The sequence below is a fragment of the Alligator mississippiensis genome, chromosome 2, assembly GCF_030867095.1.
Source record: "Alligator mississippiensis isolate rAllMis1 chromosome 2, rAllMis1, whole genome shotgun sequence".
NCBI lineage: Eukaryota > Metazoa > Chordata > Crocodylia > Alligatoridae > Alligator > Alligator mississippiensis.
The window spans coordinates 104,358,538-104,382,272 of NC_081825.1; the positions used below are offsets into that span (position 1 = coordinate 104,358,538).

At 44.9% G+C, this 23,735-nt stretch overlaps 1 protein-coding gene across 2 annotated transcripts in view; it reads left to right on the forward strand.

Moving 5' to 3' along the window:
* Nucleotides 1-12,461: 12,461 nt before the first annotated feature.
* TBC1D9 (TBC1 domain family member 9) overlaps nucleotides 12,462-23,735 on the forward strand; it is an 81,833-nt gene continuing 70,559 nt past the window's right edge. The window contains exon 1 of one of the 2 annotated variants that reach the window (XM_019489779.2): nucleotides 12,462-12,900. In XM_019489779.2, coding sequence (XP_019345324.1) covers nucleotides 12,774-12,900 — 127 coding nt within the window. In that variant the 5' untranslated portion in view covers nucleotides 12,462-12,773. The remainder of the gene's footprint in view (nucleotides 12,901-23,735) is intronic. The other variant, XM_006266891.2, reaches the window with a different exon arrangement.

The window sequence follows — 23,735 nt, forward strand, 5'->3', positions numbered from 1 at the left end:
CGGTGGCCAGCGTGTAATTTGGGGGAGCAGCCAATTTCTCCCGAACAGCTTTTAACTGCTGTTTTAATTTTTCTTGAGAGTCTTTTAGGCTCCTAGTTTGAGATTCTGTCCGCCTTTTGGACATTTCATCATACCAATAAAAGAACGCGTCCCACTGGTTTTGTGGTGTTTTGGATCCACGGGACTCTAACGCCCCTCTCAAGTGCACTATTTTATCCTAATCAAATGTTCCTTCCTGTGGAAAATGTTTCACAGGATCATCCCTAGTATACCAGTTCCACTTATCCAGGTATTTGCAAGTCTCGGGAGAATAGTGTGTGTACATAAAGTACGCCGGAGTCCCCTTAGGGGGGACAGGAACCTGTTTAGACTGACTTGTTCCCATTTTCAGTCACACAGGGAGACGTAGGAGAGGCTTATTTAGGATGTCCGGGCCGCTCAGTGCCTTGCCCCGCAGTTTTTCACTGCCCAGACAAAAGGCTTCTGACCCGACACCGGCTCATAAAATGGAAATGGGGAGGGAAACACTAGAGGGATCCTTTCACTCCTGCTTTCGGCAGAAGCTACTGGGACGAGGGGTTTGGAAAAGACAAAATCACTCAGACGCCCTGTCCACTGGGTCACGAGATTCCAGTTGGGTCCCCTTGCTTTCAAAACTGCCCTGTCAGGCAGAATTGGGGCGGCTGAACCCAACCGTAGTCTCAGTCCTGGTCAGTGGCTCATATTTCTAAATACACACACACACATTCATTCAATAAGCCCTGTCCACTGGGTCACGAGGTTCCAGTTGGGCCCCCTTGCTTTCAAAACTGCCCTGTCAGGCAGAATTGGGGCGGCTGAGCCCAACCGTAGTCTCAGTCCTGGTCAGTGGCTCATATTTCTAAATACACACACACATGCACATTTATTCAGTCAGCCAGACCTCCTACCCCACACCGCCTTAGTTAATTAACTACAAGCCCGATGTGCTGTTGGATGAAGGTGCCTCAAACAGTTTCTCCCTAAAATGTACGTTACCAGACACAAAATGGGATCCTTTACCAGACAGAAAATTTTAGCCGGCAGTAAGGTTCAGACTGACCTGTTTTAACAAGGTTCAGATCCAGTTACCACGGCCAAGTTGGGAGCCTACAGGCAGTCCTCCTCCGAAACCCCAATAGAGATTTTGAATTAGGTCTCTTACCTCTCAAGTTTGGCGCCTCAGGGTTCGTGGGGGGGGTAGCCTGCGGTCCTCCTTCCTCAGCCTGTGTTCTGGATCCGAGTCACGGCACCAGGAATTGTCGTGGAAACACATGCAGAGTACTTTTGGGTCAGGTCAGCAGAAGCTTTTATTCAAAAGAAACTACAGCTGTAGGGGGAGTTCCAAAGTGACATGGATTTCCCAAGCACTTGGAAGGGGTCCCCCCCCAAGAGCAAAATCAGGAGGCTTATATACTTTTTAACAGTCGCTTACAACTCACGTGATCATATAGTGAAATTAGCATGAAAAGCGGCTATAATATTACTTCATTATTTCTTTGCTGTAATCAGGATGGGAATTATGGGGGAGGTAGGGTTAGTTCAGAAACCTCCTTCTTGCACCTGGAAATCTACTTTGTACATACTTTTTTTTCTACCTTCAAGGCCGCGGTGAGCGAAGCAGTTGCAGAAGAGTTACAAAGAACAAACACTTGCCCTTATCTGTTCTACTGTACAGAGCCAGCAATTCTACACAAAGCGGTTATGTCATCTTATAACTAAAATAATCAAAGTTTAAGGCATATATTTTTTCTGATTCCACATTATGTTTGTGCACAATCTCTGGAGGGAGTCTATTCCAGGCCTTGGGGGCTCGGACAGTAAAGAAGTTTTTCCTTAAGTCCAGCCTAAAACAGTCTTGGAGGAGTTTGTGACCATTTAACCTTGTCATCCCTTGGGGCACTCTGGTGAACAGGCATTCCCCCAGATCCTGATGCACACCCCTTATATACTTATAGGCAGCCACTAGGTCACCCCTGAGCCTGCGCTTTTCCAGGCTGAAGAGTGCCACGGCTCTCAGCCTCTCGTCGTAGGGCCTGTTCTCTTGCCCTTTGATCATGCATATGGCTCTCTTCTGGACTCTCTCAAGCTTCTGCACATCCTTTTTAAATTGTAGAGCCCAGAATTGGATGCAGTACTCCAGCTGCGGCCTCACCAAGGCCGAGTACAGCAGGAGGATGGCATCCTGAGATTAGCTTCAGAAGCATCTATGGATGCAAGCCAGAGTTTTGTTTGCTTTACCAGCCGCGACATTGCATTGGTGGCTCATATTCATCTTGAGGTCAGTATAAAGGAGATCAGAGACTAGATGATCAAATGATTTCTCTCTGGCCTTAAGCTCTATATACAAAGTCTTTTTACACTTAATTATCTTTTAGGAGATCCTTTAAATTTATGTAGTAATCCAAGACGGCATCATCTCTTCTTTTTACCAGTCTTTGGCAGTAGCATAACTTGGGGTGGAGCTGAGTGGGGCACTATCCCTGGATATCCAGTTAGTAGGGATACCAGAATGGTGCCCTCCTCTCCCTCCCTTAGTGGAGCATTTCTGTTGCAATGGCAGCTGGGTCCGCAGACACTGCACTACTGCTGCAGGACAAACAGCCAGGACAGAAAGATCACATTGCAGCAGAAGCAGCTATAGCCACCAGGGTTGGGGTTTTTTTGAATCCCTGGAATGGAAAGATCACTGATGTGGCACCCCCTCCCACTCTATATTCAGCAGCACTTCCTCTCTACCCCTCCCCACTGTTCTCCAGCAGAATGCCTCAGGGTACAAACCTAACCTTGTTCATTAGATCTGTGGTCTTTGGACTTGTCTTTTCAACTTCAGTAAGGAGTTGCTTAAGTACTGGCAGATGCTTAATTAATTCCTTCATTATTTAATTCTTGCAAGGCTTCTTATGTTAGTAACCAGTTCTAGCAAGGTCATTTGATTCCATGTTGGTATGTAAAGCATCTTCTTACTAGTTATATGGAGCCAATATTAGGAAGGTATCGCATTAGTAGACCTCTTACCAGAAATCTTTCACCTGGAAATGTTTTCCACATCTTGTATTCAGACAATAACATTAACAACTGTTTTGGTGCCCTGGAGCTGTGTTGCTCTTATCTGTTGCTACTACAAGCATCGAGAAGGGAAATTGTGACTTGAGGATTCATAGTACCTCTGGTCTCCACACTACTCTGTGGAGGGAGTAAGTTGCCGTCACTATCCTGCTGACACAATTACGCTTCAAAGTATGTTTTGAAGTGGAACTACAGCTCTATCCATTCTGTATGGGCCTGATTTCTCCATGTATAGCAAGTGGTGGAACAGCCCACTTCACCACTGAACCTTAAGCCTGCTGGAACAGTCTACTGATGCAAGGGGTAAAGGGTAATTTTTCTGCCCCTTTACTCCATGTGCTCTAGCCTTTAGCTTGTACATACAAAAAACTATAACTCTTGGTTCCAAAATGACACCTTTTATTAGACCAGCTGGAAAATGGCAAGAAAATTGTCCTTTAGCTTTAGCTTGTGCATTTCTGCCCTGAAGAATGCATCGTTTCAGTTGTCTGCAAAATGCTGCACACATCTATGGCACTGCATAAACAACCATGAATGCTAATTATAATGCTACCTACCGTGCAAAGCCCTCCAGGGAGGTATGGAATTGTCCAAGTGTAACAAGTGGTTCCCCAAGGGATTGTGCAAAAATGGGCTGCGAATTCTAAAGATGAACCTAGGAAAACATTTGGCTGCAACAAGAGAAGTAATAGCTGGTGATATATTCAAAAATATTCATTCAAAGTCTTTTGGGGAGTGCAAAATATGCCACTGAATATAAAATTGTTTTATTAAATCCTGTCAGTGAATGTGGTGAAGAGATGGGCTCCTGAGTTGGACTGAAAGCTTGCAGTCAATTTGTTTGCTCTAAATTTGACAGTCTCAGCAGTCAGCAATGAAAATGTTCTGAATGGAGACATGGACAATTGGATATTCTCTTCAAAGTTCCAGCTTCCTGGCACATATGTGACACAGAAATTTAAAAGCATTCAGCTGCAACAGACATCCTGATGTGATGCCTTCGGAAAGTTAGAAGATTTAATGAAACGCTGTCAGCTGGCACTGGTGAGTGAGAGGGAGTCACTATGATGAATCAAGCAGCTGCAGGCTGTGGATACTGTAGGTAGAACCTCTAGCTTTATTCCCAGCTTTGCCACTGGTCTACTCTGTGACTATATTGTAAATGAAAAATCCTTATGCACAACTTGTCTATTCTCCTGTGCTTTTAGAGGAAAGAAAACACAATGAGACAAAGGGCTTATCCACATTTTAAATTTATTGTAGTGTAATTTGATTTGTGAGTGAATGTGAGACACACACCTGCCAGCATGGCAACAGAACTGACTGTGCAAGAGGTAGTTACAGCACATTAGACAGCTTTTAACTTCTGCACTTATGTGCCACTAACTTGGAGACCCGCTGAGGTATTATAAGGTGCATTCACAGGTGACACATAGGGGCAGCATGGGGGGGGCATGTGCCCCCCAGACTTCCGTGCTGACAGCAGAGCATAGGGCTGCAGCCTGGCCAGCCAGGGCCTGGCAGCAGTGGTGGTGGTGGCAGTGTAACAACTTGTGTGCCAACATCAGGGCATGGGGCTGGAGCCTGGCTGGATCCAACACCCGGCAGAAGTGGGGGTGGTGGCAGTGGCACAGAGTTGTGCCCCCACACTATCAGCACGTATGCGTCACCTATGGGTGCATTGGCCAAATTGTGTTACTCAAATATTTTTAAAGAAAAAGAAAGATATTTAAGACACTTCAAGGAATGCACCTCTACCTGGGTTAGTGCCAGTGGTGATGTGTAGGGGGTGCACATGTACTCTTTGAGAGCACTGGCGCACCCCTTGACAGCCAGCGTTCCCTGCTTAGGCGACGGGTGGTGGGGGCAGGTGAAAGCGCTGGTTCCCTCCCTGAGAGCACTGGCCAGGTAGTGGGGGTAGCAGGAGAATCGATCCCCACGGTTCCCCTGCTGATCGCACTAACTGGGGTGGGATTCCCCGTGGCTGATTACACCAACTACGGGTAGGGGGGTTCCCCCTTGGCCAATTGCACCAACCCAGAAGTGCTGCGTTCCTGGCACTTCCGGGTTGGTGCGATTGACTACAATTGGTGTGATCAGCCGTGGGGGGTCCCCCTCCCATCACTGCCTGGCTGCTGGTGCAAGTGCCCCCCTGACTCAGGAGGCACCAGTCGCCCATGGTTAGTGCAGATCTCCATTATTCCACAATACAAAATAGGCTGATCTTGCTCCACACCCATGAAACTGAAGCCAGCATACTCTTTACCCCATAGCAACTAACACATTACCATGACCACAGACATGGGCGCTAACAGTGATTGAATGCCTGCCCAGTTTCTACTTCAAAGGAAAAGAACATCAAGAGATGACATGTCAAAGACTTGCTTCCTAAAGTATGATGAAGAGGGAAAAAAAAAATCAAAGGAACTGGGGAGGACCTCACAAACCCAGCTGCTACGGGGAAAATGGAACAAAAAACAACACTCCAGGACAACATGGAAGTTTTCTGTCAGAGTGACTTGGAGCTCTCTATTTCTGATAGCTCAGACTTTATTCCCAACATTCTCCCAGCATTAAGGCTTTTTTTCCCAGCCATCCTATGCTACAGGGCTACAAATAACATGGGGAAAAATAGCAGATCTTTTTAACTGTCTCCCCCATGAGAAATAGACTGTTTAACTCCCATGCCAAACCATGTGATTCAGAAAGTATTTTTGAGCCTCTGCCCATATACATGCTTTTGACTTTGAAAGCACAAAATGGCTTCTATGGTGCACCTGATTTGTTTTTTAGTGGATTTTAATTTCCCACTTGAGTATACATACTCAATTTCTTAGTGCTCGCAGTAGCTACAGTTTTCCCAGCATGCTCAAGAACAATGGTAGCGGGTACCAGTGGAGCAATTGCAATGCTTCATTTCTGGGCTTGGCACATGTGGGAATTTTTTAGTAACAGCCTTAGGAGTGCCAGGGAAGTGATGTATGCCTACCCAGTGCTTAAGCTGACATGCTCATCACTCTTTAAAAATTAATTGAAAACATCTATATAGTCATACTTCTATAGCTTGTATATTTTCTTAAAATATCTGCCTTCCCTGTCACAAAATACACATGCCTTATGTTAAGATCTAGGCTCTCCATATAAAATATACTAAGATCCCTATATAAAGTTTTATAAAGAGCATAAAAAGTGCCATACTGGGACAGACCAATAGTTCTTCTACTATCCAGCCCAAGGTTACTCAAGCTCCAGCCTGCAGGCCAAATGTGGCCCACAGAGCCATTACATCTGGCCCACAGGGCTCCCTATGGCATGGAAAATTTAGCTGTGGGGGAACCAAATTCTCAAATCCCAAGTCCCACACTGCCAATCACAGCCAAGCTATACCCCCTCCCCCACATCTGGATCGGGGCTGGGTCATGTCCCCTTTCTCCCTGTGGGGCTAGTTTGGGGTTGGGCCATGCCTCTCCCCCTGTAGAGACAGGCTGTGCCCCCTTCCTTACCCCCCTGCCCCTGCAGGGCCAAGCCACACCCCCTTCCCCCCAAGTGGAGTTGGGCCATGCCCCCTCTTCCTGCAGGGCCAAGCCATGCCCTCTTTTTCACTGTAGGGCCAAGCAGTACCCACTTTTCTCCATGGAGTCATGTCGTGCCCCCTTCCCTTGGGCTTTGGTCACAGCTGGGCTGCCCTGAACACCCCTCCATGTGGCCAGGTGGTGCCTATCACCACCCTCCCCCACCCCTTGCCCAATGCCAGATCAAGATCCCTGGCAGGATCCCATCCACATACAGGTGGTGCATTGCCCATTCAGCCCACCAAGGAAAAAAGTTGAGTATCACTGATTTAACTCAATATTCCACCTCTGACAGTGTGGGAATAGAAGCTATAGAGCAAGAGGATTAAACTGGGCATCTCTAGAGCAGAGGTTCCCAAACTTTTTCTTATTGCATACCTACTTCCACATTTACCAGCTGCCCACATACCCCTACCAGCATATTTTTGACATTTTAATCCCTTAAATGCCAATTATTATTATAATGAAATTAAACCCACCATTACACAATTTTTTCCTGTGTACCCCCCAGAGATGTCTTGCATACTTACAGGGGTATGCATACCACAATTTGGGAGCCCCTGCTCCAGAATGATCTATCCTCTATTCAGGATCTTCCCTGGCTTCCACTATAATTGGTTTAGAGATGCCAGAGGAAACATCTCCAACCATTCTGTTCAATAGCCATGAATAGATCTATCATCCATGAATTTATCCAGTCCCTTTTAGAACCTGACTATGCTGTCTGCATGTACCATCTTCTGTGGCAATGAATGCCATAAGTAACTATACTTTGCATAAAAACGTATTTTGTCTTGTTAGTTTTAAACTTGTCACTTACTAATTTCATCCGGTGCTCCATAGTTCTAATATTCTGGGACATAGTGAACAACAAGTTCCCTGTTCACTTTGTCCACATGCTTCATGATTTTATAGACCTCTATCATACCCCCATTCAGCCTTCTTTTCAATCTGTAGAGTCCTAGCTTCTTTTTGTCTCTCTTAGTGTGGCAACTGCTCCATGGCCCCAGTTGTTCTGGTTGCCCTTCTCTGTACCTTTTCTAATTCTACTATATCTGTTTTGAGATGTGGTGACCCCAACTTCACACAGTATCCAAGAAGTGGGCATGCCATGGGTTTTTATTGTGGCATGATGATGTTCTCTGTTTTGTTTTGAATTCCCTTTTTAATGATGCCCAACATTTTACAGGCTTTTTGGTCAGCATTGTACACTAAGCTGATGATTTTTAGAGCACTATGTACAATGCCTCCAAGGTCTCTTTCTTGAGTCGTAACAGCTAGCTCAGCATGTTATACATATAGTTGAGGTTATTTTCCAGGAAACTGCTAATCAACCCAGGTCTTTCAGGATTATCCTGTGTCACCAATGCTGGCAGGCTGCATTCAAAAGTGACAGTCCACTGAGTGATGCTACCTCAGGATATAGGTGAAATGTCAGCTTGATTTCAGCTTTCTTCTACTCAGGTGCTCTTATCATCCTGGTTTGAAGACATCGCACTAGCTCAGGTACAGTTTCGGCAGCACATTTGTTACCATCACTATAAGGACCACAGCAATTATCAACATGTCCTTCCTGCTGACTGACACAACCTCAAAAATAGCATTGTCTGGCCCCAAACACCAAATGGATGATTAGGATGAAAGAAGTGGCATTGTGGGAATTATGTTTTGCCACTGGCCCACCCCCACTCACTGAGCTCCACAATTCCCTTCTGTATGAAAAGTATGTGAATAAATATAGCACAGAAGTAGAGAAATACAGGCAGTATATCCTCAACTTACAACATTTGATTTACAACGTTTTGCACTTACAGCGTTTATAAATTGACACCCTGTTTCAACTTCATGTCATCAGTTTCGACTTTACAATGCTTGGTCTGATGCAAGGCCATACCAGTGAACAAGTTCGCTATGTCACCCATCTCCCTGGAGAACATCGGTCCAAACTTCCTTGGACACTTTCTTTAAGCAAGCAGACAAGACTCCAGAAAAACCTGCAGCCAAGACTCCTGAGAAGACTCCAGCCAAGAACCCTTCAAAAAGTCCAACCAAGCTCCCTTCAAAAAGTCCAGCAAAGTCACCTCAAAGAAGTCCTTCCAAATCAATATGATTGCTATTTATGATATAAATACATTAATGTAGCTATATTACTCATCTATAATTGATTGAGTACAAAATTCTGGGGTATTTTTGGTGCAAATAGGGTATTGGCCTTGGTTCAGGAACCAATCCCCCATTTATAACATTATTTCTGATGAGAAAATTGGTTCCGAGTTACAACGTTTCGACTTAAGATGTGGTTTTCAGGAACCAGTTGTGTCATAAGTCCAAGGACTGCCTGTATACCATTGGACCCCTGATCAAAATGCCAAGCACTGATTTTGGCCAGTAATTTGAGGTGAAAGGACTTCAACTGTTATGTGTATGTACTGTTTGAGTAATATTTACTGTCTGGCACTTAGCGCAGGTAAGTTTCAAGTATAGCTGTGCCTTTAGGATTTACATGTAAGAAATTATATTTAATTCTCAGTACAGTTAATGTTTAGCTTGGGAGGTAAAGATGAAGGGCATTCTAAAAGTTTCATCTGTAGTCAGTTTGAATAAAGGGCTACAATCTTAAATCTCAAAGCTTGCAAGAAATCCCATTGAAATCATCGCAACTACTCACATACTTAAGTGCAGTATGCATTTAAATGCTTTGCAGAGTTAAGAATATAGGCCCCAAACCAAAAAAACTACACACATGGCTGAATTTACAGATCATCACTACCCTCATGTTGACACTACTTGTGTTTATAAAGCCCATGGCAGGGGGTCGGACGGACTAGATGATCTGCTTAGGTCCTTTCAGACCCTACCAACTATGAAACTATGAAGCTAAGTATATATACATACCTGTTAGCAAAACTGGCACTTGTTTGTTTCTTCATAACACAATCACATTCAAAATCTACTTTGCTTCAAGACCTTTCTTTAAAAGTTTATCTGACATTTATGAAAGAACTCTCAAATCATAATTTTGTTTGGGCTTAAAATCAAGTAATGCTATTTTTGTGCTATTCCAGAATTTCAACCAGTTGTGTTTCTGGTATATTGTGAGGTATTGATTTTTTTTCATATTTATCTGTTCAGAACATGTCATATAAGGTAGTATTTCTGGCTTTGGTATTAGGCAGTCTCAAGGTAAGCAGCTGGTGACCATATCAAAAGAAATAAGTGCTCACTTTTTATTGATATTTGCTCTTAATATGTGTATTCCTCTTACTAGTTCTTCATAATGTAAAGACCTTTATCTGTGCGTTTAAACTGGAAGTTAGAGTTATCTTTAAACTGTCTCACTGAATGCTGGGTCACAGAAGACTTCCGATCTTGAACTAAATGACCCTGGAATACAAATTAAGGCAATGGATTTTTCTATTTTGACATTTTATATTTAAGACTTTTTCTGTTGTAATTAACAGTCTGAGTTTATTTTCAAGTTATCTCTGGAATAAAAGGCTTTAAAAATAAGACTAGGAACTGATGGAATGCACAAATCCTTTTACAGGAAGGATAAAATAAATATGGAAGAAAAACCAGTTAGATCAAAGGACATCTAGGTGAATGTCCGTGCAAAATGAGATTACAGAGGGATTCAGCAAAACTAAGACAGATGTGGCAGGCGGCTACTTATTCCAATGAAAGATCAAATTTGTATTTTAAAACATCTTCACTATAATCACGTTAAAGAAAAGAAGAGATGGTCTTACGTGGCATTATATTTTAAGTTATATCTATTAAATCTGTGTGATTTAAAAAAAATTCTTCTCCAAATGGTTTAACTTAACTAGTATATGCAAAGATGATGCCAAAAATTTGTTTTCAGTCAGCTTCATGTAATCAACATGAGTCATTACTTTTTACAATGTTACTGTCCTCATGCCTCAAATTTATTTAGCAGATTAATGAGCATTAATAAATCCTGCTGGCTGATTCCACCTCCTAAAATTTTGCATACATGCTAGTCTAGCATTTAAAATTAATGAGAAAGAGGAGTGCCTCTTGTACTATGCATTTCTGTTTTTGGGATCACTTAGACTTTTCCCACCAGAGATGAACTCTGCCTCTGGGTCTGGCTGTTTTAAAATTCATGCCCCGCCCCCAACAGATTAAAGATCCTTTAGTTAAAAAGATGTATGTGGTTGTTTGCAGCAGAACATCTTTAAGGCAAACTTTCTGTCCACAATGATTTTCTTTCCTAAAATTTCTACCTTTGTTACCACCAGTTCAGCTCAGCAGCAGTGGCAGTGATAGAAGGGGTCTCTTGGCAGTGCTGACAAGTGTCATGGCCATTGTGTAGTGTAAGGGTGGTATCCTTGTTCTGTTGCAGTGATTCACAACCAAGATGCCATGGTACCCCAGGGAGCCTTGAGATCTTTCAAGGGTGCTGTGGGGTACCATGCAATGTTCGCACTGTTAGGTGTGCCAACAGCTACAGGATTCAAAAACTAAACCCAGAGATTTCAAGTAGGAATCCATAGTGTTAAATGCACCAGAAGAATTGCTCTACTTTTTTCTCTCAAAAAATGAGAGAATTTTCTTCTAAAAAAATGAATGAAAACTGAGAACTGGGTTTTAAATTGTAGCCATGTTGGTCTAAGGACATAGGCAGGCAAGGTTCTTTGAGTAGATGTGATATCTTTTATTAGACTGACTGAGTAGTTGGAAAAAAGTTCTTAGCAAGCTTGCAGGCACAAGCAGCCTTTTTCAGGCATAGGAAGTCTCTGCTGTTTTGATAGTCCAAAGAATGAAAGAAGCTAAAAGTGTGACAGGATGTCAGTGAGAATGTAAATAGGTAGAAATTAGGAAAACAAAAGGTAAAGCAGAGAAAGGAGAGTGAAAAAGCAGGGAGAAAGAAAGCCAAAGGTGAGTAAGGGAGACTCTACAATGGTAGTAATTCAAGGTGGAAAAGATGATGTCTGTTAAAAAGGAAATAGCTGGAAATTAGGAAGACAAAGGGCAGAAAAGTGATGGGGGGCAGCAAGAAAAAGGTAGGGGAAGAAAAATGTAAAAGGTCAGGTCTGGCAGGTACTTGGTGAACCAGATGTCAGGCAGGGTGTAATGTGTGATAAATCCAATGCCTATATTGAGTCCATGTTTTTTAGTATCCAGTAGATTTATGAAGTAAAGTTTGTAGGCGCTGCTACAAAAGGTGTTTTGTAAATTCCCTTTGAAGATAAGCACTGAGAGATCCAAGAGGGAGTGATTGTCTTGTGAGAAGTGTGCCCCCACAGGTAGTTGTGTATTCTTGTCTTTGATAGATTTCCAGTGTGTGTTCATTCTGGTGCACAGCTGTTGTTTGCTTTCTCCTACGTATTTTCCATCAGGGCATTTTGTTTACTGACTGAGATGTGTTACATTTCTGGAGGTGCAGGTATAAGATCCAGGAATGGGGGTGGTTCTGTTGTGGGGTGTAGTTATTGTAGGGGTGGAGATGTGTTGGCAGGCTTTGCATTTCTTGTCCTGGCATGGTCTGGATCCATTCGGTGTGGTTTGGGTCATAGGGAGTTTGCTTCTGGTGATGAGGCTCGGTGCTTCTTCAAAGGCTAGGCTGTCCTTTAAACACCCCCTATGACTGCACTACCCAACTACCCGGCAGGCGGAGGGGCAGGTGGGACAGCACACTGCAATTCTGGGGTGGTCGCTCGGCCCAGCCCCGCCCACCTTAGAACCTTGCAACACCATCCTGCAGCGCCAGGCTCCGCCCACTTAGAACCTTGCCTCGGTGTTGTCCTGCGCGAGACCCCGCCCACTTGGAACCTTGCAACACCTTCCGCCAGCAGGGGCTGGTCTGCGGGATGGTCGGGGAGCCGCTGCCGCTCGGGCTGTGCGTGCCTCAGCGGGGATCCGCGCGGGGCCCCTGAGCTCGGCGGGTGCGGGCGCTGATGTCAGCGCTGCTGCGCTGATCCTGCCGCCAGGGAGGGAGGATGCGGCTGCCCTGCCCTCGGCCGCGCTGCCTGCGTGCGGCCGGGGCTTGGTCGCCTCCCAGCCGGGCCAGGCAGCGCGTTTAATGCGGCCCCCGCCCCCCGCGGCGTGCAGGACTTAGGCGAGCCGCCCTTTGTCTCGGCCGGGAGCATGTGGGTGAACCCCGAGGAGGTGCTGCTGGCCAACGCGCTGTGGATCACGGAGCGCGCCAACCCCTACTTCATCCTGCAGCGGAGGAAGGGGCACGGCGGCGATGGAGGCGGCGGCGGGCTGGCGGGTAAGGAAGGGCCTGGCACGGGCAGGCAGCTCGGCTCCCCATCCTGCCCCAGCTCGGGCTCTGGGCCCGGCACGGCTGATCCCTGCTGCTGGCAGGGCCCGTGGGGCATCGCGTCTGCCCTCCCCCGGGGCATCAGCCGCTGCCCGGCTCCTGGCAGCAGCCGTGGACCTAGGGCCGGGACGCCCCTGCCCTCCCGGCGGTGGTCGGGGAGCGGGGAAGGGCTCTTGTTTGTCGGCCTGGGAGCTGGGGCAGCCCAGGGGCAGGTGCTGGGGCGCTTTGCCAAGGAAGCCTGAGCAAGGCTCCATCCTGCTGAGACGTCTTCCTGCCATCTTTGCTGCTGTCAGTCCTTGATGGCCATGGCAAGAATGGCAGAGGCTTCCTTCAGCACCACCATAGCAGTGCCCCGTGGCTCCCACAGCTAGAGCGATTTGTGCCAGTTCCTTTCTTCCCCTGCCTCGACTAGCTGGTTTGAAAAATGATCATAATCGCAGATAAATCCCAGGGGTCAGTGATAACGCCGCGGCTTTGGTTTGGACCCTGTTTTGTTTTTTGGGTGCTCTCCATCCAGCCCGTGTGTGTTCTCGCAAGGGCTGCTGCCTTTTCCTTCCTAGGGTATTTGGACCTGGCTTGGTCCCTGTTTGGCCTGTATTAATAAGTAGCAATTCTCTGAAGCGCTGGGAGATTTATATGACAGGGATTATTTTATTTACCAATAGTATTCATGTAAACTTTGTAGAGTGTGTGTCTACACATATGTGTGTATATGTGCACGTGTGTGCATACCCCCCCCGTGTGCGTGTGTGTGCAGCAGACAAGTTTCTTTGGGTAAACATGATATCTTTTATTAGACCAAGTAGTTGGGAAAATTGTTCTTTGCAAGCTTTTGGGCACAAACACCATTGTTCAGGAATAGGGAGAGAGAAAGAGAGTGTGTGTGTGTGTATTCAGCAAGCCCTACCCATTACTTATCTATAGATGTAGACTGAGTGGATCTCCTTGACAAATACTAGATTGACTCTCATAGAAGATGACCCTGATTATAAGACCCTCCCCCCCCGCCAAAAAAAAAATTAGTTTTTATATATGGGCAAATTACAAATTTGTTACAGTTTTCCAGGTGCAGAATCTAATTACTGGAGGCTTGCCTTAAATGTGTCCCTTTCCCACTGCTACAGCAAGGAAAATAAATCTGGGGGTTTAGGCATCTCCCTTGCCCTCTGACTCCCACCCCCCAACTGGTTTTACTTGCAGCCCCTTTCTCTCCTCCTTCCTTACGGTCAGACCTGGCTCTCCCTGAGCACATGGAAGCAAGAAGCAAATTTAAAAACACTGACCTTGAAATCAATATACTTGTAGTAATTTGCATATAGTACCAATAGGTTTAGTTCATGCAGAATTGATGCATTTTCTCTTTTTTTTTTAAACTGCTGCAAGTTGTAGCACAGGTATTCTATAAACATACTTTAAAGTAGCATTTTGGCACCTACTTATTTAGAGTGCAAACTATGCATGATACTATTCCAAAACCAAAAGGCTCATGATTTACCATATAGCTCATTGGCCTGTGCCTTGAAAGGCTGTTAAAAAGAGTCAACAGCCTTTGAAGCCATGGTGACCCCATGGGGGGGGGGGGTGTGTGTGTGTGTGTGTACACGCTCCAGATTAACTCCCCTACACACACACACTATTCCCCCCTGCCAATTAGCCACCAAATATTTAAGGCTGGTGAAGAAATGGGAGTCATTGGAAATGGGAAAGAAAAGCACAGCTCAGCTGTGGGAATGAAGAGGACATGGAAATATATTCAGTTTAGTGACTGACCATGACTTGGAAAAAGAGTCATTGGTGAGGGAGACTGCACTCAATGAGCACTACTATATAACTTATTCAGATGGGTAGCACTAACCTGTCCTTATAGTAGGGTCCTATCTGCATGTCTGCCCAATATGGCCCATGTGTTTTGTAGTCCTGCTCAGTGTTAGCTGCATGTAATTAGCTTCATAGTTGGCTTCTATTACAGAGCACATACTGCTTTTAGCAGCAGTTCAGAGATAGACAATGAGGTTCCCTTGTATGCAAATGTTAGATGAGGGGAATTTTGCATGCATATTTGGTGGTAGGCCCTGGCTAGCTGCCAGATAATTCTGTAGACTATGAAAATTGTTACTATTTGAAAATAACTTGTAGTCTAATAAAGCATTTTTTCAAGTATACAGCCACCCTCTGTGTATAGCCAGGACTTCTTTTTCACCCATCAGTATTGTATATTTATTAATCTACTTATTTCCTCCCTAGAAAGTAACTGAAATACTGCTTCTATTTGGTCATGGTAACCTTCCAGCAGTTGCTCCATATTGGCTGCTAGCCTATCCACTAATGAAAATTACAGACAAGAGTGACAGTTCTGTTTTAAATCCCTTTTTCCCCTCAGCAGTCGGTTTCCAAAGCATTTAATGAAGAACTCTTTGCATGCTTTACTTGGGCATTACACAATTGGTTATGATTCCTTCCACTATCCTACTAGAATGATTAAGGGATTGGGAAATATATCTATCATGAAATACTTGAGAAGCTGAATCACTTTAGCTTAACAAATGAAAGGTTAACGGGTGACTTGATCACACATTCTTAAGGCTAGGGACAGAAATGCACATAAACCAGTATAAGTGATTGGAAACCAGTTCAAATCTGTAACACAACAGAAGTTCAGTGCACATAAACTGCTTTCAAAATGGCCAAAACCTGTTTAAGATAATCCCGGATGGATGTAGTATCAGTCGTAACCTATTTAGGTTAAATTGGTTTATTGAGCTTCTGTCCCAGATCCCCCTCCAGATTCAAGTTAACTCACAGTGCCCCAGCATCCCAGGATACTTTGCACTCCCTGTCCCCAAACTCTGCTTTGCAGGGTGGGTAGGCTAGCCTTGGTTGAAGCCGTCTGCTCCATCCAGGCAGAGAAGTGTGCTTTTGTGCCCCCCAGCTTCTGGCGTGGGCCACTGCAGACATGGCTGCATTTCCAAAATCAAAAGCACATGCCCGTTTGCTTGCTCATCGGTTCTGTCTAGGTAGCTTAGACTAATTTGCAAAGATTGAATCGAGTCAGCCTTAGGCTTTTAAACTGTCTTTACTTAGTCTAAGTGATCATAGGGAAGTGAAATTTGGGAATAGAAAGGATCTTCAGTCTAATAGACAACAAGATAGAAAGATCTAGGGCTAGAAGCTGAAGCTGGACAGGTTTGGACTACAAATTAGGCACCATTTTTAGCCTTTGGAATGCTTTATCAAGGGTTGTAATGGATTCCCACATTAGTGGAAATCTTAAAATCAAGGCTGAAGTTTTTTTCTGTCTCATTCTAAAAGGCATTAATCCAGGGGAGCGCTCTAGTCTGTGTTATACAGGGGTTATGGCAAAGGTAATGAGCTATGTAACTAGTAAGGACCCTGGCTTTCTCTGCTAAAAAAAATCATACATTCTCTGATTTAAAACCCCTAAAATCTGTGCTTTTCCATGATTAAAATAAAATTCCCTATAGAGAGATGGATCGATATCTCTCTATCCATTGAACACAATGTTTTATTAACATATTTACAATTTTAAAGCAATTTAGAAGCCTATCGGTGGCTCATTCACTATAATAAATACATTCTAAATACCTATACCTTTTGGGGTTTGATTTTTGGGTTTTTTATCATGGCAAATAAGAGCTCTCGCTGCCCCTTTCACTCACCAGGATGTGGGTCCAGCTGAAGCTATCCCTGTCCATCCGTCCGTCGTCGTCGTCATACCCCCCGCGCTTTCTGGCACTGAGCAGCTGTGATATGCTGGTTCTTTGCCCATGCCAGTGCCCCTCACTCCCCACCCCCAGCCCTGCCAGAGGGGCCCCCCAGCTGCCAAGGCTCCAGGGCCAGGGACCAGGGGCTGCAGCCCCCAGCCTCCCACAGGAGCACCTGAGCCCCTGCTGCCGCATGTGGGAGACGACGGTTTCTGTGGCAGAGCACAGAGCCTGGCTCCCCCTCCCCCATGGCCAGCACATCCAGAGTGAAGCCCATGGTGGGGGGGGAGGCAGATGCGGGCTCGGGGCTCCCCACCTTGCTGCCCTTCCCCCAGCGCCTCCATAGCCCAGCAGGCAAGACCCAGCGTGGCTGGGCAGAGCAGAGCCAGGTGGGGTATCTCGCTGTTGCTGCCTGGAGCCCCATGTGGCCATGGCAAGGCACCCCCTGCCTGCCCAACAGCAGTGGAGGGCACAACCCCGCCTTGCTGCTGCCAGGCTGGTAGGGGCCACCTTGCCATGACAGCGTGGGACTTACGGCAGCAGCACCAAGCTTCCCAGCCCCACTCTGCCCTGCCGCACTGTGTCCTGTCCACTGGGCTACAGAGCCCTCGGGTTGGGCAGAGGGTGAGGAGTCTCGAGTTCACCACGTACACAAATCGGGGGCACATGCCCCGTGATGCCCCTCCTCCCTGGAGTGCATGAAGTGGCAGGGAGGCAGCCCCCCTGCCACTCCCCAGGCAAGCCACCTGTGGCCCCATCCCACTCCCTGCTTGGGTCCTGCAGCTGCATATGGCCCCACGCACCGCTCAGGCTGGGCAGTACCCCCAGCCCTGCCCAAGTCCTTCTCTCACACGGGGGCCTTAATTTCCCTTCCCCCGCCAGACTTACCTGCAAGAAGCTGCTCTCTAGGCTGCCTGATGGCCATGTGCGTGCATATGTGCACATGGCGCCCTCTGCCTCACCACCCTCCTCCTGCTCCTCCATTGTAGGCTAGAACTCTACCATCCTGCAAGGGGAAACCCACTGTTTCCTGTGCTTTTTTCCCTTAAAGGAGAAAATCCAGGTTTTTCTCCTTAAAATGAGAAAATCTGGGTTTTACTGCATTGCTCCATGACAAACAGAAAATCCAGATCCCTGATAATTAATTATCTCCTTATAGGTAGAGGCAGTTGTTGGGACCATTTGGTATACAGGTCAGTCCTGTATGTTTGTAAACTGCTATTCCTGTAGATTGGTTTCTGTAGATTGAGAATAGCTCCAGTCTCCAATCCTGCAAATTGACTACCTGAAATGTCACCTCATATGGAAGTGTAGCAATGGTGACAAGTAGCCAGGCCTTTTCATTGGTTGCTATATTTGTTTTTCATACCATTGACTATTATTCTAGGTTTTAATTGCTGATTTCCAAATGTTTATACATATGCAATTTATTGTAGCCTTTTCTAAGGGACATATTGAGAGCATCTCCGCTCAACAGATACTCAAAGCACGTAGAAGTAGTCTCCAGCAAATTGTTAGTATTAACATGACCATGGACAAGGCAAGGTTGGGTTCCATTGCAATAGTATGTGGTCCAGGTCCCTGGCAAAGCTACCTAAAATACTCTTTTCCAATATGTTCTGATGGAGATGGAGCTTGGAAAAAAAATGATCACATTTGGGATGGTCCTGTAGCATTCCTGCAAAGTGTGACAATAATCACCAACCACAATATAGCTGGCCCTTCTTAAAGAAACATGGTAAAGGCCATTTCTTAATGAAATAATTGTTCTTAATGCTTTTTAAAGTTGAAACAATGCTGAATTTTGGTCAATTAGATTATCCAACTACATGCTCTAAAATGTGGTCTACCACTGAGTAATATGTGAGAAAACAAATCATTCATGCTTAACAGCAATTGGAAATACTGTATACAAGGCTCTCATTTTGGTGGGAGGGATTTGCCTTCAAGGAAAGGAGTTTGAGTATTTTCCTCAGAAATATGTCCAGAAATATTGGAGGATGGGGGTTTTGTTCTGTAATGACTTCTAATGACTAGTGTTTCCCTAGAATTAGCTCATGAGAAAGTTTGGCTGGATTTTCAAAATGGCATTTGACTTACAAAGTGGCAAGAAGAAGGACGTGTCAAAATGAGAAAAAAAAATTGCTGATATAACTGAAAGTCTGGATTTAAGCTGATTTAGTTAACAGGGGTTTTCCCCTGTTTTAAATATTCATAATTTGATATTGTTCTGGATTGAGTTTAAGTACTTTCATAGAGAGCTACTAGGAAAAAGGACTACCTTTCCTAGTCCCTAGGAACAATGAAAGTAACAATGAAATTGTGGCCAAAAACTGGGATGCTTATGTGTTGTTTCAATTCAAATAATAATTTGCTTAAACCACTTACAAGCAAGTTTAACTAAATGACTAAAATTGATTCTTAAGTTAAAATAGGTATCCACCCAGTCTTTTGCATCAGTTTAATGATCTTGTTTTAAAAATTGAGTCAAATTATATCAGTGCACCTTTGGGTGGACAAGAACAAGTAGGAAATATGAGATGTTTAAGGGTTATTTATCTTTATCAAAAATGGAAATGACTTCTGCTAAATTGGGATTTAATAGCTCTTCTGTAACTTTGCCCTTTATCTTATATCATCACATAAATCTCTCAGGGTTTGACTAACAGCTTACTTTCATAGTTTAAAAAAAATCAAAGGTCAATTTAACATTGTTTATAATGAAATAATGTCACTATTTGTACTAGGCTTACAGTTCTGCTCTAATATAGCTCATACATTTGATTTCCACCCCCCCCCGCCCCGGGCATGACTTTTCATCTTCTTTGTTTATCAACATGGCAAAAGCCTCTTTTCTATTATTTTATTTCAGGGGAGTATGCATCCTCTTGTCTTTGAGTTTTCTCTCATTTCCCCCTCACTTCAAACTTGTACTCAGTTACCTATTTGACTACCCCAGTTCTCTGCCAAGAAATCCTTGACCAGCTTAGCAACAGACTTGGATGGGTAGACACTTGCCGTTTGGTAACAACGTGAGGTGTTCCTTCCACATGTGGGTTGATTTTTTTTTTTTCCTTTTTAAAGGAATTTTAAACCTATAATAGCTAAGACAGTAGAAGTTTAGAGGAAGGAAAGAATTTGGATTTTCTCCATATCTGATATGCAGTTAATGAGCTGCCTTAAACTTTTATAGGTAAAATTACTAGATTTTTGTTTTTGTTTATTTTCTTAAAATAAATAGTAGTGCTTCATTCTAAGAGCAAATTGATTTATCAGCGTTGATCATTGTTTAAATCTTAAACAATATCAACCTCTCTATATACCTATAACAATACTTGCCAGACTGTAATTTGGAGAGACCGCTGTAGCGATGTAATTGGTATTCTAGCCTCTTAATTATTACTGGATGCAATTTGTTTCCAGTGCAGAGGTAGAGAGTCTGAGGTTGTGGTTTGATAAGATTTCTTTGTGTAAACCTGAAGCAGACAAAGAAAAAGGAGCCTGTGTTTTTTCCCTGAAAATATGCTTCATATTAAATTATCCTTTCCTTTTTCTTTTCTTTTTTTTTTAAGTTCTGAATTGGTAGGCAAGAAGCAGGTTTGGGGTTTGTTTGCAGAGAGCCACATTTGTGGAATGAATTGTGGAGTGAAATGTTTAGGCTACCAGCTGGATCCCCACGCGTATGAGAGTTTATTGCAAGCTAGAAAGCAGTGCTGGAAGTCCATGAAGTATTACCAAAGATTTTTTTAGCACCTAATCTGTAGAGAGCAGATGAAGATCTGCTGACTTCTGTTCTGGTGGGCACACCATCTAATGGTACATTTGTCTGTTCTTACCCATTTTGTTGTGGGAGATGAGGAAGGTTATGTTGCTTTCATTGGAAAAAGGAGAGACACTAAGTTTGGCAAGTTGGTGCTAAATGAGTGCTTTGTTTATTGTAAGAGTCCCTCATTCAGGATAGAGCAATACATAGAGCAGTGGTTACCAACTTTTTTAGCAGGCGTGTGATGGATTAAGCCCCACACCTTCTCTGAGTGCCACTCCAATCCTTTTACCCTGTCAGATCTGCTGATCTGCTCCCTTCCTGCTGGTCTGCTTTCTACTCCCTGCGCTAGCTGCTGCTGTGCTCCTTGCCCCTCCTTGATCTACTGCATGCCACAGAGCTGCCTGTGCCATTTGTGGCATATGTGCTGCTGGGTGGCTACTCCGACATAGATGTTACCTTGGGTTTGGAAAAAGGATTCTGTTTTTTGCCAACTAAGCTCCGGGGTTTCTTTTGGTTAAGGAAAGGACTGTTTATAAACCCTTTTATTTTTAGGCACTTTTTCAAAGATTGGTTCTCACCAAGTTTATTACTTGCCCATTTGAATAGCCATTTTTTCCTTTAACAAACATCAGGTCTGCTTTGTTGGGTTTTTTTTTCTCCTCCTGCTTAGCTTGATCTGTTAGGTTATTTCTACAACAAACTTAGTGTACTCATAGTCTTCAGTGCGAAAAACATGCGTTGTGAAGCCTGAAATAAAGCAGTTGCAAATCATTGCAGAGAGCATATTTCATATGTTGTACTGTTCCTTCGTTCATCCTCCCTGTCCCAGCATTGGTTCACACAGCGGAAACGAATCCCCTCTCCTTCTCTTTGCCTCCTACTTCCATCTGTTCTCTGGTGTTGGAGAGGACTACTTTACCGTTCCTGCTAAGGTTTCTTATGGAGATCCTTTACTTCTTCACATCAGTTGGGTTCCACTTGAGGCTTCATCTGGTAGTCGGTGTGTTGGGCAATAGAGTGCGTACCTCCATTGGTAGAGCACACACCAACTGCTGAAACCTCCTTAGCCTGACAAAGGGTTTTTGAACCCGAAAGCTCGCCTAATTGTCTGCCTACCTCCATTGTTTCCTTTTCATAATGGCAGTGACGAGCAGTTGTCAGTAACTTCTTGGATGTCTTCTTTGTTGATAGACTCTTTCCATCAAATAACCAGGACCTTTTATAGGTGCTTGCTGCCTGTGAAGAGGTCAAGTCCAGTTCACAGACGTCTGATCCAGCATGGGGGATTGGCATGGAGCTGTGCTCTGCCACCCGTCTTCTCGGCAGCGCTCTTATGTCTTGTGGAGTCTGCTGCATCTGTGCTGCAGAAAGGCCAGGAGTCTGCAGCAAGCAAAGTGCAGATGCTACGGAGCAGAATGAGAACAGGCAACCGGTCGCTGGGGAGGAGGCAGAGACTTCTGGCCCACAGTCACAACCAGGTCACAAGCTCCAGCCCATGCTGGCAAAAGGCTGCAGGTCTGTGCTTGAAGAGATCTCTAGTTCCCACTGCCTTGTTTTAGCACTGAGCTGAAAATCCTCAGTTTTGTTCAGGTACTATATAGTTTTGAATTCCTTCTTTTATTCAATCTAGCGAACACCTCTTCTTATCCTTGAGGACACTTCTGTTTTAAGGGCTCTTTTGGTTAGTATGGTAGAACACTCTTAACTTCTTGATGTTTTTGCTCTCTAACTTGATGTTACTTCCTGGCATCTGGGTTTCAAGGATGTTTGCTATGCCATCATTGATCTTTTTTCAGCCCTTGTTGATGTGCTATTTTTGTTAGGCTTTCTTTCTGTCCGTGGCTTTCTAGAGGTCCTGTTTGGTGCAGTGACGTGAGCAAAGTCTAGGCCTTGTATAAACTTGCCACCTACCCATCAGTAAATCAGGGTTTGTATGGTCAACACACTCTTGTCTAGTCTGTGGCAGCACCAGCCAGCAGCAGAGCAGGAATGTGACCCTGTTTCTTGCCAGTATCTGCAGCGAACCACTCTTGTCTAGCTTTTCATCTTTACAAGGTACCTCCCACCTCTCTGTGGGACCTTGATGAGGTTGACAACTTCACTGCTGACGTAGGTCTGCAAAGACTGTGGAGGTGGAATCGATGAGCCACCAATCTAGGCATAGTTCTTTATGGTTCCTAGTTTGACGTCTGGTCTATACAGGATCTCTAGAGTCCAAATCCACCAGCTGTTCCTCTGTGAGTCTTTTCTTTTTCATCCTGTGAGGTGTCTCATAGTAGGCACGTGATCTATAAGAGAGGCGTGTGACTCCTCTTCTGTGAAATCACCCCATTTGTGTATTCTGACAATGATTCCCTGTTTCCGAAGTTCAGGAGGGGGTTTTTTTTCCTTATACAAAGTTCACTGAACTGCAGTTAGTTTCATTAAGCAGGCGGTATCGAGTAGGGCTGTGTGAAACGGCTGTTTCAATTCTGTTTTGGACTCAGACGTTTCGGAGGACAGCGATTCATTTTGGTGTTTTGGATAACTGTCCTGTTTCATTTTGGCCAAATCTATTTCGGAGGTTTGGCTCTGCTGGTGACGTGGGGCAGGCAGTGCTGAGGAGATCCTGGCACGGATCTCTGCTCCCTGTGGGAGTCAGGTCATGCGGCAGGGATTCCCCATTTCCCGGTTCGATTTCCCAGCTCTGATCATTTCCCCCAGCTCTTCCAGGGGGGGTGTGGGCCCCCAATCTGCGCGCAGGGTTTCTGCAGGCTGCTGCTGCAGGCTGGGGCGAGTGGCAGCTGCTTGGTGTGCCAAGCGCCGGGAAGATTGCTTTGCTGCCTCTGGCCTCAGCCGGCAGCCTGCTGAAACTACATGTGAGATCAGGGGCCCACACCCCACAGGAAAAGCTGGGGGAAGTGATCAGAGAGCTGGGGAATTGAACTGGGAGCTAGATGTCAATATCAGAATAGTCCTTTTTCCTCCCCTCCCCACCTTCTTAGCTTTTGTTTCCCTGCAAACCCACCTCCGAAACGCTGAAATTCTCCAAAACATTTCCAAAAAGTTTTGGAGCCTTCCGATTTATTTCAGAGCTGTTTCAGAGCCTTTTGATTAGATTCGGATTCAGTGTTTTAGGTGCCAAAACGGCCTGAAACGCCTCCAAAAAGAAATGGCTGTCGAAATGTTGCACAGCCCTAGATCAAGCATTTCTACAGTATTTCTGCCATGATTTGATTGTTTTGTATTCTCAGTATTTTGATTATTGCCTGTATATCTGACAGCTGGATTGCATCAGTGATCGTGTCAGGGTGTTG